At 36.2% G+C, this 14,954-nt stretch overlaps 1 protein-coding gene across 2 annotated transcripts in view; it reads left to right on the forward strand.

The window, feature by feature from the left end:
• The window catches only part of osbpl3a (oxysterol binding protein-like 3a), a 33,278-nt gene extending 23,444 nt beyond the window's left edge, over positions 1-9,834 (forward strand). For both annotated transcript variants that reach the window (XM_067426016.1, XM_067426017.1), the window contains exons 16-22: positions 1,903-1,966; positions 2,062-2,140; positions 2,275-2,425; positions 2,580-2,724; positions 2,892-3,018; positions 8,219-8,341; positions 8,418-9,834. In XM_067426016.1, the coding sequence (XP_067282117.1) occupies positions 1,903-1,966; positions 2,062-2,140; positions 2,275-2,425; positions 2,580-2,724; positions 2,892-3,018; positions 8,219-8,341; positions 8,418-8,514 (786 nt within the window). In that variant the 3' untranslated portion in view covers positions 8,515-9,834. The remainder of the gene's footprint in view (positions 1-1,902; positions 1,967-2,061; positions 2,141-2,274; positions 2,426-2,579; positions 2,725-2,891; positions 3,019-8,218; positions 8,342-8,417) is intronic.
• The last annotated feature ends 5,120 nt before the right edge of the window (positions 9,835-14,954 follow it).

Here is a 14,954-nt window from a genome sequence, read left to right on the forward strand (position 1 = left end):
CAGCGTCAAGTACAGAGGATAAAAAAAAGATTTGAAGAGACTGGAGACGTTTTTGACAAGCCCAGGTCAGGCAGACCCCGCAAGACAACTGCTCGAGAGGACCGTTTGTTGGCTCGAAAATCCAAGGCCAGCCCATTTTCCACTCCAGCAGAGCTCCACGAGACCTGGTCACCTGAAGTCCCTGTGTCAACCAGAACAGTTTGTCGGATTCTGTCTCGAAATGGCCTCCATGGTCGAATCAGTGCCCAGAAGCCAGCACTAAACAAAAGACAATTGAAAAACCGTGTGGCATTTGCCAAGGCCCACAGCCTGCTAAAAGGATGGACGCTGGAAAAGTGGCAGAAGGTGGATTTTTCAGATGAATCTTCTGTTGAATTACACCATAGTCGCCGCAAATATTGCAGGAGACCTACTGGAGCCAGAATGGATCTGAGATTCACCCAGAAAACAGTGAAGTTTGGTGGCGGAAAAATCATGGTCTGGGGTTACATCCAGTATGGGGGTGTGCGAGAGATCTGCAGGGTGGAAGGCAACATCAATAGTCTAAAATACCAAGAAATCTTAGCTACCTCTTATATTCCCAACCATAAAAGAGGCCAAATTCTGCAGCAGGACGGAGCTCCATCGCATACTTCCATCTCCACATCAAAGTTCATCAAGGCGAAGAAGATCAAGATGCTCCAGGATTGGCCAGCCCAGTCACCAGACATGAACATCATTGAGCATATGTGGGGTAGGATGAAAGAGGACGCATGGAAGACGAAACCAAAGAATATTGATGAACTCTGGGAGGCATGCAAGACTGCTTTCTTAGCTATTCCTGATGACTTCATCAATAAATTGTATGAATCCTTGCCAAACCGCATGGATGCAGTCCACCAAGCTCATGGAAGTCATACAAGATATTAAATTTGGATCTCACAGCGCCACAACTTAATTTGCTGAAATATTTTAGTATTTGCAAATACAATTTCTGTATAGGCGACAAAACTTTTGTCTTGCCAAAATTTGACCTTGCTGTCTTGATTAAATGAGAAATATATTTTTTCTATGAAAATTATTTATTTCAGTGCATTAAACATCATTTGAGAGGGTTTTAGCTTTTCATATGAGCTATTTCTAACACCAATTAATTAATTAAAAGTCAGGTTAATATCAGGTATTTCTAGAAAATAGATAAGCGACAAGACTTTTGTCAGGGACTGTAGAATATATCACTTTTTTCACTTAGTAAATAGAATCTACAACTATTTAGACTTGTGTAATATCATCTATCACTAAGAAAATATGTTATTTTCACTGAGTGTAAATAGCATTTAATTGCTATTAACCCTTAGTGTAAATAGCATCTATTGTTATTTCCACTTAGTGTAAATAGCAACTAGATTCTATTTACACTTGGTGTACACTGCCATCATTTATTCGGCTTGTGTAATTTGAATAAATGAATCAGGGTTTTTGAACATCCAGTTGAATTCATACTAAATTCATTCACATTCATACTGCACACATTCATACTATAGATAGAACATATATTTTTTAGCTGTTGTGAAGATATTACTTATTTAATATATGTACCTACTGTGATTTCAGATGCAGCCCAGTTTAGGTTTCACTGGTTACTGATGTCCTTGTTTGTTGCAATAGTTAGGTATTAGTTTTTCACATATGTCTAGTTAACTTTGCTTTGTTCTACCCTGGTTTATATAGCCCTGTGTTTCAGTTTTCCCTTGGTCAGTTTTCGTTTATGTAATGTGTGGTTTGCAATCTCCTGCCTGTTTTTTTTTTTTTTAATTGGGGTTTAATATTGCATATCACCGCAAGAGTGATTCCTTTGCTGCGACAGCCCTAGTGTACACGCTCTCATGCTCTTTACACCATGTCCCATGTCCCTCACCCAAGGTCAGTCACCATCCACCTGTGTCCGCTTGTCACTGCGAGTCTAAAAACTACACATTTTGGCAAGGTAAGTGAATCACACTTAGCTATTGTCAAGCATTTTAGTGGTTTGCATGATTTGGATGATGTAAACTGTGTCCATTCTTTGCATATGTCCATTAGATATCCGTTGGAAGAATAAGTTTTGGGGGAAATCCATGGAGATTGTTCCCATGGGAGTCACTCACTTAGAGTTGCCAGGGTGATTATTATTATATATATATTTTTTAATAAGGAATTATTCTGCTTATCACTCACTTCCATTATTCCAACCCGCATCCTCCTCCATGTCTCAGCATCTGTCTGTCTTTCTTTTACTCATTCGCTTATTCTCAGTTTTGGGGATCGTTATGAGTGGAGTAAGGTCACTTCATGCATTCATAACATTCTAAGTGGTCAGCGCTGGATCGAACACTACGGGGAAATGTCAATCAAGAACTCAACCACCAGTGGAGATGTCAGTCATTGCAAAGTCACTTTCCTTAAGGTGGGACCTTCAAGACATGCAGAATTCGTGTATCAATGTTCGTCTTGCCCACCTCTCACTCTTGTGGAACAACTTCGACCAAATTCTCATTTTGTAAATAACTGTATTACCTTTTCTTTTAACATGATTCGTTTTATGGATGTCTTGTATTCAGTCGAGATCTGGCGGTCTGAATGCTAATGAGGTAGAGGGTGTGGTCACTGATTCAGAGGGGCGTGTCATTCACTCTCTGTTTGGCAAATGGAATGAGGCCTTGTACCTGGGAAAACCACCCTCTGCAACCTGCATCTGGAGAGCAAGTGAGTTTCGGACCAGTCCAGAGCTGTTCATTTAACTACTTAAATGTTTCAAATATCTAAATTATAACCTGTGTTCCATTTATAATGAGTTTGTGGGTAATGACCTCTGGTGGGCGCTAACACAGCACTGTTTTTGTCTTTGTATGTATGTGTGTGGGTGCATATAGATTCTATGCCAGAGGACCATGAGCAGTACTATGGATTCACCCAGTTTGCAATCGAGTTAAATGAACTGGAAGAGAGTTTAAGGCCACTCTTGCCCCTGACTGACACTCGTTTTAGACCAGACCAAAGGTACAGACATAATTAGATGAGTCAAAATCTGCTACGGGGGGATTTTTCACTATTATTTACAAAAGGATTTTCATGGTTTTAAATGAAATAATTGTTATAAGAGACAATAAAAAAACACTTTCTACTTTCCTGGTAAATGAAATGTGTTAAACATGCCAGTCTCAGAGCTCATGAGACAAGACGATATTGGGTTCACAAGACGAGGTGACATTTTAACACCGTTCTGAAAGTCGCAAATTACAACAACAAAAAATGCAAGTGCGTTTTGAATTTTTTTAGCTAATCTAATCCTGTCATTAATGATTATTTTCATCAAGTAATCAGTTGATTATTTTGATAATTCATCGAGTAATCAGATCATTTTATTGGTAAGTGAACAATAGCTTTTAAAATGACATGAAAACATATATAATAACAATGAAGCATATATAAGGTTATATGGTTCAAAGCAAGTAATCATATGGTTTTATTGAACAACATAATTGAAATATATGTGATGTACATAATATAAACATAATCAACTCATGTACATTATGTATTATAACAAATGTCTGCAGAGGGCACCAAAAGCCTGATGATTGTTTTTTAGCACTATAAAACTTTTCCCACCACTGACGGAGTTTTACGTAATTTATGAGAGGGCTGCTATTGACTGAAATGTTCAGCTTTCTGTAATACGTTAGGGTATTACGTGTCTTCTGAAAGAGTTTAGAATCTCCGGATCAAAACACAGGCAAAACATGAGCAATAACAAGCAATAAAAGCATTGCTTGTGCACTTTGCAAAAAAAAAAAAATCTTCTCAGCTTTTTGTTTACAATGTTGCTTTTTTATGAAACTTCCCCATATTCGGGTGTTGATAAAAATGGTATGAAGCTAGAATTAAACATTTTTGTTTAAAAGCAGAGGATATGTTCTTTCTTTTGATATATTGCAATACAGTTTTTCAGCGAGTAAAGAAATATTGTCACGTTTTAAGATCTTGATGCACAATTTCCTGTGAGTAACATGTTATTTATTTAAGCCACAAAATAAACTTCATCCTGTAAAATAAGTATAATAAAAAAAAAAAAAAACATTTCGACTGTCTCCTGCATGTTTTCTAATTACCCAAAAATCAAACATAGTTCACCCCTCCAGCACATTATCATGTCCGTCAAAAACTTGACTGGTGGTTGGTTGGAATATTATAAACTACGACATAACACACTCATGAGCATCAATCTTTTCACTGAATTCTTGACTGCTAAGAATTATTACCTTCGATCCATCAGTATTCAGATCCACATCATTTGAATATCATGACTATCTAAAAATAATGTGCACAATACACAGTAGTATTTACAAAAAGCAGAGCTCCAGCGATAGGGTTGAGAATAGACAGACAATTCCAATTGTGGAATCTGATGCTCAGGGCCGGCGCTCCACACATGCACATCACTCACTGCGCGTAGGGCACCAAGTGCTTGGGGGGGCACCAAAAAAATCTCGGTTTTATATTTCTAAAAGCATGTTAATATACAAAAGCAATACAAAAGTAATATAGGCCTAGACCAAATTAGTTGAGAAAAAGGTGAATCTCTGTGCCAGTCTCCCTCTGGAGGAAAGCATTTGTGCTTAGGGCACCCAAATGGATAGCGCCGGCCCTGCTGATGCTTAAAGGGATACTGCACTGTTTTTAGAAATAGGGCTTATTCAACATCTTTCCTACATTTAGATATGTGGGCAAATGCATTTTTTGTCTCAGGGCATTCATTGTTTTAGTTTAACATAGTCGCTGTTAGCTTAGCTTAGCATAATGAATGTGTTGCCAGATAGCATGTCCCGAGTAAAAGTGATCAAAAAAAAAAAAAAACCTAATTATTTCTTGTGGCCTGCGTATTCACAACGAGTACAAATAGCGATGCACATTAAGGGTGCTTTCACATCTCCAGTTCGGTTCATTTGGTCCGACCCAAGGGCAAACAAACTGATTGCTTTGGTCTGAGCCAGTTGAAAGGAAACAAAACGCAGGCATGTGACAACATCCACATCACTCATTGGCCATGGCGTATTTCCTAAACTGCTATTCGATTGGTCAGAATTTACGCGTGGGAAAACTCCAACAGAAGAGGAAAAGCCAGCAAACTACACACCTATGGAGAGACGACTGTGTGGGCTGGTTTTGTCCCTGGCCATAATATACTACATTGTGTGTATTTACCACAGTATGCAAACAATACCTTTCTAAAATGAAGCGCAAATGCGACTTGAAAACAACGTTCTAATGCAATGCGAACGGCGAGCGCGTATAGTTCATTAATTATTCTTAACTCTGACATGCTTCTAGTACGATTCAATCGAAGTAAATGAGGCAGGTGTGAAACACTGGGTGATTTCCTAGGCAGATATTAACTTTGGACTATATTATGGGGAAGCACTGCTACTTGGGTGCAGATATATATAAAGCAACATCCAAATAAAGCATATAATGCGTTCTGATTCTGACATTCCCGATTTTAATATTTTTCAATGAATTTCTGTTCTTGACTGATCTTTTTCTCCTAATTTTGAGAGACGGTGTTAACATTAAGTGACATGGCATCTGGCGCACAGCAGCCAATGGCACATGTCGCGACACACGCAGCGGCACTTCCGGTTCTCATTGGCATATGTCAGTGGATAGTGACATGTGTCACTGACGCTGTCACGAAACGCTGACACTGGCAGTGACACTGAGTCGCGGAACATGTCGCTGTATGTGACACTCACTGGCAGATGAGCTGAACAACTCTGCTCACGTAATTGTGGCACAAAAGCCAAAATAAATATTCTATTTTCGTGACTTTTTTCCCCTCTTAAATAAATGTTAATCTAACTTGTTAAATTTAGTAATATGTGTTAGTTTGTGACAAGCAGTATCTGAGTGGCATGTGCCACTGAATGATTTATGCAATGCCACTATAATTAGTTGTGAAATATTAAAGCCATGACTGAGTAGGCCTAAGTATGCAAAAAATAAATTTGATAAAGTATTTACAAATTTGTCTTAACATATCAGACTCTGATTTATGTTGTGTATTTGCTTGTTTTCCTCTTTTGTGTATGTTGAGAGGGAGCAAAAGAGAGCGAGAGAGAGCGAGAGAGAGATTGTCTATATGTGCTCATGTTGTATGCCTGTAACACTGGATAACTGTTGTCCTATTTTTAAGAGTGGGTGTGGTGTTTTAGATTTGATTAACCCAACATTTCTGTTCTTAGTCAATGACATTTACAAAGATATTAAACATATCTGGGACTGTTACTTTCAAACAATTGGAAATGGATTGCATCAGTGAATGACATGTTTGCCTTGTAAGATAAATGTAGTAGAACTTTCCCTGTTTTTATTATACTGATGCTTTTGGATATTCACCTATTGCTTAACTACAAACCCAATTCCACAAAAGTTGGGACACTGTACAAATTGTGAATAAAAAAGGAATGCAATGATTTACAAATCTCATAAACTTATATTTAATTAACAATAGAATATAACATATCAGATGTTGAAAGTGAGACATTTTGTAATGTCATCGCAAATATTGGCTCATTTTGGGTTTCATGAGAGCTACACATTCCAAAAAGTTGGGACAGGTAGCAATAAGAGGCAGGAAAAGTAAAAACCATACTGGATGCCTGTGATCTTTGGCCCTTAGATGGCGCTGCATCACATACAGGAATGCTACTGTAATGGAAATCACAACATGGGCTCAGGAATACTTCCAGAAAACATTGTCGGTGAACACAATCCACCATGCCATTCGCCGTTGCCAGCTAAAATTCTATAGGTCAAAAAAGAAGCCATATCTAAACATGATTCAGAAGCGCAGGCATTTTCTGTGGGCCAAGGCTCATTTCTTTTTGGAAAACTGGGAAGCCATGTCATCCGGACTAAAGAGGACAAGGACAACCCAAGTTGTTATCAGTGCTCAGTTCAGAAGCCTGCATCTCTGATGGTATGGGGTTGCATGAGTATGTGTGGAATGGGCAGTTTACACATCTGGAAAGGCACCATCAATGCTGAAAGGTATATCCAAGTACTAGAACAACATATGCTCCATCCAGATGTCGTCTCTTTCAGGGAAGACCTTGCATTGTCCAACATGACAATGCCAGACCACATACTGCATCAATTACAACATCGTGGCTGCATAGAAGGAGGATGCGGGTACTGAAATGGCTATAGCCTGGAGTCCAGATATTTCACCCATAGAAAACATTTGGTGCATCATAAAAAGGAAGATGTGACAAAGAAGACCTAAGACAGTTGAGCACCTAGAAGCCTGTATTAGACAAGAATGGGACAACATTCCTATTCCTAAACTTGAGCAACTTGTCTCAGTCCCCAGATGTTTGCAGAATGTTATAAAAAGAAGAGGGGATGCCACACAGTGGTAAACATGGCCTTGTCCAAACTTTTTTAAGATGTGTTGATGCCATGAAATTTAGAATCAACTTATTTTTCCCTTAAAATTATACATTTCCTCAGTTTAAACATTTGATAAGTCATCCATGTTGTATTCTGAATAAAATATTGAATTAAATTTCAAACTTCCACATCATTGCATTCTGTTTTTATTCACAATTTGTACAGTGTCCCAACTTTTTGGGAATCGGGTCTGTATTATGATGGTGTATTTTTTTTCTTCTTCTTCTTTTTAGCTCTTACCAGCTTTAATTAAAGAGTAAAAAATGTTGGAATTAGATATCACAAACTTTAGTTTTAGCAATAGATGAACTGTTAAATAAGTGATCTTGTAATGAGTCCCTGTAGTCGTTCAATTTGACTCTCATATGCTAATGAATATTATTATACACTTGACTGGTGATTTTTTTTATAAAATAGTTTGATCACTATCTTCTCAGTTTCTTCTCAAAGATTACAGTAAGGAGAATTGTGGATTACTTCATTATCATAAAATGAATATTAAAATAAAAAAATCTTAGTCCTACAAACGGTTTGAAGCTTATCAAAGTTTGATAAAATGTTTATTTTTACCATAAAATATATTTTTACATGATTTCATTTTTACATGATTTCCTACATTTAATTACCCCGTAGCAGATTTTGACTCACTATGAAGTATGAATTATACATATATGTTATGCTAAGTGAACTCTTCCCATTATAAAAGCAATTTTGTGTGCTATTGGCTACTTATTGGTCCTTATTTTGTTAGATTACTTGAAGAGGGTGATATTGTGGGAGCAGAAGAACAGAAAGAAAGAATTGAAATCCTCCAAAGAGAGAGGAGGAGAGTCCTGCAGGAAAATAACATGGAGCACACACCCCGATTTTTCAAGTAAGTGATGCACTTTTCTGTTTAGTTTGTGTTCGAACAGTTTCTGTTTATAACACTCTTTCGTTAATTCAATCAGACGCTCTGAAGACGACTCTTGGGTGAGCAATGGCACATACTGGGAGCTCAGGAAGGACCATGGATTCAGCAAACTAGAATTCCCTGTGCTCTGGTGACCACCAGTGGATTTGTGTCATTTGTGTTTCTGCTCTCTGCATATAAAACCCTGCACACTTTAGGCTTTTACTGTGCTTATCTTGGTGTTTTTTGTATTGGTATTTATCTTTGTTAAACAGACATGTATAGCATAGTATAGAAAGTATCTCTAGAAACACATCAATGCCTTACTTTTCAAACTGCCTCGCTGATGTTTAAATGCAAATGCACTGACCAATGACTTTTGTAACTACTTGGATATAATTGGATATAAACAAACAATGCTGTTAACTAATCAGATCGATTCTAATAAAAAATATATATATATCAAGATTTAATTAATCAAGATTTAGGATCTTAAAGAAAAACAATTATGTTCACCCTAAAATAAATAAGAAATTATTTTTGTAAATGAAGCTTATTTTTGGACCATCATTTTCACATTGATATTATTTTTATTGTCATTCTCATACTAATCTAAAAAAAAAAAACATGATGTATTTAAATTGTAAGTGTTCATGCAACATAGCAGTAATTTTTGTACTGCCTTTTATTATTATTATTATTTTTAATCAGCACAAAATATTTTATAAGAAATCAAAAGTATTACAGCAATGAGAATTTTGGATTAATTAATGATCATACAATGAATATCGCAATTAAAAATAAATCTTGGTCCTAAAAACAGGCTTGATCTTTTATGCAAAATGTAATTTCTTATTTATATCTTTTTGAAATGCGACCTGAACTTTTTTTGAAATTGAATTTCAATTAAATGTATATACACAAAATTTAAATATTTGTGAAATGTAGCCTAGACTGAATAGTTTAAAGAGATTCACATCAGGGTAGTTTGTACTATAGTCAATGTTTGCTGACTCAGACAATCCATTCAGGCATTACCAGAGAATATAGAATCCAAAAATATATACAGAAATATTTTTGCACAGGGATTTTTTTCTTTAAAGGGATAATAATAGAAAACTAATGGAACATTATATAAAATGTTTAAAAGAAATTCCCTCAAAGAATGATTGTATATTGGATGGTAATTTTATGTTGTGTACTTGCTTGTTCTCCTCTTTTGTGTATGTTTGTGAAAGGAGAGAGAGAGAGAGATTGTCTATGTGCTCATGTGTTATATCTGTTACACTTGATAACTGTTGTCCTGTTTCTATGAAGAGTGGGTGTGGTGTTTTAGATGTGATTAACCCAACATTTCTTTTCTTATTCAATGACATATTTACAAAGATATTAAACATATCTGGGACTGTTGCTTTGGAAACGGATTGCATCAGTGAATGACTGACCACATGTTTGCCTTGCACAATAAATGTAGTGGGCACAAATCTAAGGAACTTTCCCTGTTTTATTATACTGATGCTTTTGGATATTCATCTATTGCTTAACTATGTGTGTATTTGATGGTGTATTTTTTTCTTCTTCTTTTTAACTCTTTATGTTTTACAAGCTTTAATTAAAGAGTAAATGATGTTGGAATTAGATATCATAATGGATTTAAAAGGTATTGTTAGCAGGGTATCCCTATGGGTTCTGTTAGCTTCATCACTGAATGTTTGGTAGAATTGAATAAGGGAAGATCCCCTTTCTGAACAAGAAGGTTTTTTTTTAATGCGTCATTTCACGTCATCTGTTCTTTCTTGACCTGAGCTACCGCTACATTGCAAAACCATTGTACCTGATCAATAATGCAATATATCACATAATCCCATTATGTGCTTTAAACTCAGTTTGCAATTGTAAAACAAACTTTTTGCACTAAACACAGTTCTCTGCAGTACAGCATCCCTCAAAACTAATAGCTCTTCTTTCATTTTGAAAACACTGTAATTTGCTGATTCCCTGCACCCAACAATCGTGTGAAAACTTGATCACTTCGAAATCAAAACTCAGTGTTTTGAGAAGGAAACAAATTATTGGTAACACTTTAGATTACGGCCCGGAAAGTAGGCTACTGCATAATTAAAGTGAATTTACAGCATAACTTTTGGTAATTATAGTGTAAATATAAAGTAACTACGTTATAAACAGTATGTTAATTCAAAACAGATTTATAACACTTATTCTTTTCTTTTTTTTAATACACTTTTCATTTCAAACGATAGCGTCCTGACAGAAAGAGGAATGTTTTGTCCCTTTCTCTTTCTTTTCTTTTCTTGTTCTTCATTTTCGTTATTTCCATTGATGTTAGGAGGAATCCAATGTCTTTTGAATTTTATTATTATTATTTATTAAAAGAACAAGTAGTAAAAAGACATTGATTCATCCATTGGGATCGTATGGATTACTGTAGTTATTGCTGCATGTGCTTGATGCCTTAACTCTTAGAAACCCAAATGAGTTTTAATTAGCAGAGATTATTCATTTTTCTGTGTTCATCTGAAGAAATAAAGTCGTATACATCTCGGATGGCATGAGGGTAAAAGACGAGTAAACAGTGAGGACATTTCTCCACGTACTGTATTTCCAGTGTAACAGTTGCAGAATAGCCTACTAGTTAGAGACGTGGGTTCCTTCTTAAGATTCATCTGTTGCAAGGAAGAAAAAGAAGAGGAACAAGAGGAGGTGAAGCCAAGCAAGAGAAATAAATGTGTTCTAAATCTGTTTTTTTTTTTAAAGTTTTTATTTTTTATTTTTCATTTTTTAAATAAAGGTTTCCGAGTGATATCAGATTGTATTTGTGTTTTTATTGTACTTACCCTGTAAATACACGAAACGAGGGGAACAAGAGCCACTTTCATTTACAGCCCGCACATGCATACTTACCCCGTAACCACATGAAACAAGAGGGGAACAAGAGCCACTTTAATTTACAGCCCGCACATCCATACTTACCCGAAACAAGATGGGAACAAGAGCCATTTTAATTTAAAGCCCACAGATTCATACTTACCCCATAACTACACAGATAATTACCCCTTAATTAAAAAATACTTACAGTATAAATAATTTGTTAATTTTCCTGATAGTTACCCCTTTATTCCCCCAATATTACATAATTAATTTTTTACATATTACATATTCCCATATACCTGCATGTACTTACTTAATAGTTACACTATAATTACCAAATGTTATGCTGTAAATTCACTTTAATTATACTAAAGCATTACCAAATGATTTTACCCCCTTACAATTATATATATATATATATATATATATATATATATATATATATATATATATATATATATATATATATATACATACACACTCACTCACCTAAAGGATTATTTGCAACTCCTGTTCAATTTCTTTTTAATGCAATTATCTAATCAACCAATCACATAGCATTTGCTACAATACATTTAGGGGTGTGGTACTGGTCAACTCCAAACTGAATGTCAGAATGGGAAAGAAAGGTCATTTAAGCATTTTTGAGCGTGGCATGGTTGTTGGTGCCAGATGGGCCGGTCTGAGTATTTCACAATCTGCTCTGTTACTGGGATTTTCATGCACAACCATTTCTAGGGTTTACATAGAATGGTGTGAAAAGAGAAGAAAAAAACACCCAGTAACATCTGGCAGTCCTGTGGTTGGAAATGCCTTGTTGATACTAGAGGTCAGAGGAGAATTGGCCGACTGATTCAAGCTGATAGAATAGCAACTTTGACTAAAATAACCACTTGTTACAACCGAGGTATGCAGCAAAGCATTTTATATGCAAGGTATGCAAACGCACACAACCCTGAGGCGGATGGGCGACAACAGCAGAAGACCCCACCGGGTGGCACTCATCTCCACTACAAATAGGAAAAAGAGGCTACAATTTGCACAAGCTCACCAAATTTGGACAGTTGAAGACCGGAAAAATGTTGTCTGTTCTAATGAGTCTCGATTTCTGTTGAGACAATCAGATGGTAGAGTCAGAATTTGGTGTAAACAGAATGAGAATATGGATCCATCATACCATTGTGCAGGCTGCTGGTGGTGTAATGGTGTGGGAGATGTTTTTTGGCACACTTTAGGCCCCTTAGTGCCAATTGGGCATCGTTTAAATGCCACAGCCTACCTGAGCATTGTTTCTGACCATGTCTATCCTCTTATGACCACCATGTACCCATCCTCTGATGGCTACTTCCAGCAGGATAATGCACCATGTCACAAATCTCGAATCATTTCAAATTGGTTTCTTGAACCAGACAATGAGTTCACTGTACTAAAATGGCCCCCACAGTCACCAGATCTCAACCCAATAGAGCATCTCTGGGATGTGGTGGAACGGGAGCTTTGTGCCCTGGATGTGCATCCCACAAATCTCCATCAACTGCAAGATGCTATCGTATCAATATGGGCCAACATTTCTAAAGAATGCTTTCAGCACCTTGTTGAATCAATGCCATGTAGAATTAAGGCAGTTCTGGAGGCGAAAGGGGGTCAAACACAGTATCAGTATGGTGTTCCTAATAATCCTTTAGGTGAGTGTATATACAGTATTGTTCAAAATAATAGCAGTACAATGTGACTAACCAGAATAATCAAGGTTTTTAGTATATTTTTTATTGCTACGTGGCAAACAAGTTACCAGTAGGTTCAGTAGATTCTCAGAAAACAAACAAGACCCAGCATTCATGATATGCACACTCTTAAGGCTGTGCTATGGGCAATTAGTTGAATTAGTTGAAAGGGGTGTGTTCAAAAAAATAGCAGTGTGGCATTCAATCACTGAGGTCATCAATTTTGTGAAGAAACAGGTGTGAATCAGGTGGCCCCTATTTAAGGATGAAGCCAACACTTGTTGAACATGCATTTGAAAGCTGAGGAAAATGGGTCGTTCAAGACATTGTTCAGAAGAACAGCGTACTTTGATTAAAAAGTTGATTAGAGAGGGAAAAACCTATAAAGAGGTGCAAAAAATGATAGGCTGTTCAGCTAAAATGATCTCCAATGCCTTAAAATGGAGAGCAAAACCAGAGAGACGTGGAAGAAAACAGAAGACAACCATCAAAATGGATAGAAGAATAACCAGAATGGCAAAGGCTCAGCCAATGATCACCTCCAGGATGATCAAAGACAGTCTGGAGTTACCTGTAAGTACTGTGACAGTTAGAAGACGTCTGTGTGAAGCTAATCTATTTTCAAGAATCCCCCGCAAAGTCCCTCTGTTAAAAAAAAGGCATGTGCAGAAGAGGTTACAATTTGCCAAAGAACACATCAACTGGCCTAAAGAGAAATGGAGGAACATTTTGTGGACTGATGAGAGTAAAATTGTTCTTTTTGGGTCCAAGGGCCACAGGCAGTTTGTGAGACGACCCCCAAACTCTGAATTCAAGCCACAGTACACAGTGAAGACAGTGAAGCATGGAGGTGCAAGCATCATGATATGGGCATGTTTCTCCTACTATGGTGTTGGGCCTATTTATCGCATACCAGGGATCATGGATCAGTTTGCATATGTTAAAATACTTGAAGAGGTCATGTTGCCCTATGCTGAAGAGGACACGCCCTTGAAACGGTTGTTTCAAAAAGACAATGACCCAAAACACACTAGTAAACGGGCAAAGTCTTGGTTCCAAACCAACAAAATTAATGTTATGGAGTGGCCAGCCCAATCTCCAGACCTTAATCCAATTGAGAACTTGTGGGGTGATATCAAAAATGCTGTTTCTGAAGCAAAACCAAGAAATGTGAATGAATTGTGGAATGTTGTTAAAGAATCATGGAGTGGAATAACAGCTGAGAGGTGCCACAAGTTGGTTGACTCCATGCCACACAGATGTCAAGCAGTTTTAAAAAACTGTGGTCATACAACTAAATATTAGTTTAGTGATTCACAGGATTGCTAAATCCCAGAAAAAAAGATGTTTGTACAAAATAGTTTTGAATTTGTACAGTCAAAGGTAGACACTGCTATTTTTTTGAACACACCCCTTTCAACTAATTGCCCAATTGCACAGCCTTAAGAGCGTGCATATCATGAATGCTGGGTCTTGTTTGTTTTCTGACAATCTACTGAACCTACTGGTAACTTGTTTGCCACGTAGCAATAAAAAATATACTAAAAACCTTGATTATTCTGGTTAGTCACATTGTACTGCTATTATTTTGAACAAGACTGTATATATATATATATATATATATATATATATATATATATATATATATATATATATATATATATATATATATATATATATATATTATATATATATATATATATATATATATAAAATTATTATTATTTAATTGAATAATTAAAATAATATTATATAAAATATTATAAAAATAGTTTAAAAAGTGTTTTAAGTTTTATCTAGTTGAAGGTACGGTACACATTTAAGCTTTGTACTGTAATTGTACACAAAAAAACTTGTATTTTCATATTATATTCTACATATTTTTTATACAGTATTTTTAGAATGATTAAATAAAACCTTGTTTTACAGTGTTGTAATTTATTGAAGGTGTTTGCAATTTGCTGCTACAATTGCACCTTTGT

The sequence above is a fragment of the Pseudorasbora parva genome, chromosome 19 (assembly GCF_024679245.1).
Source record: "Pseudorasbora parva isolate DD20220531a chromosome 19, ASM2467924v1, whole genome shotgun sequence".
Lineage (NCBI taxonomy): Eukaryota > Metazoa > Chordata > Actinopteri > Cypriniformes > Gobionidae > Pseudorasbora > Pseudorasbora parva.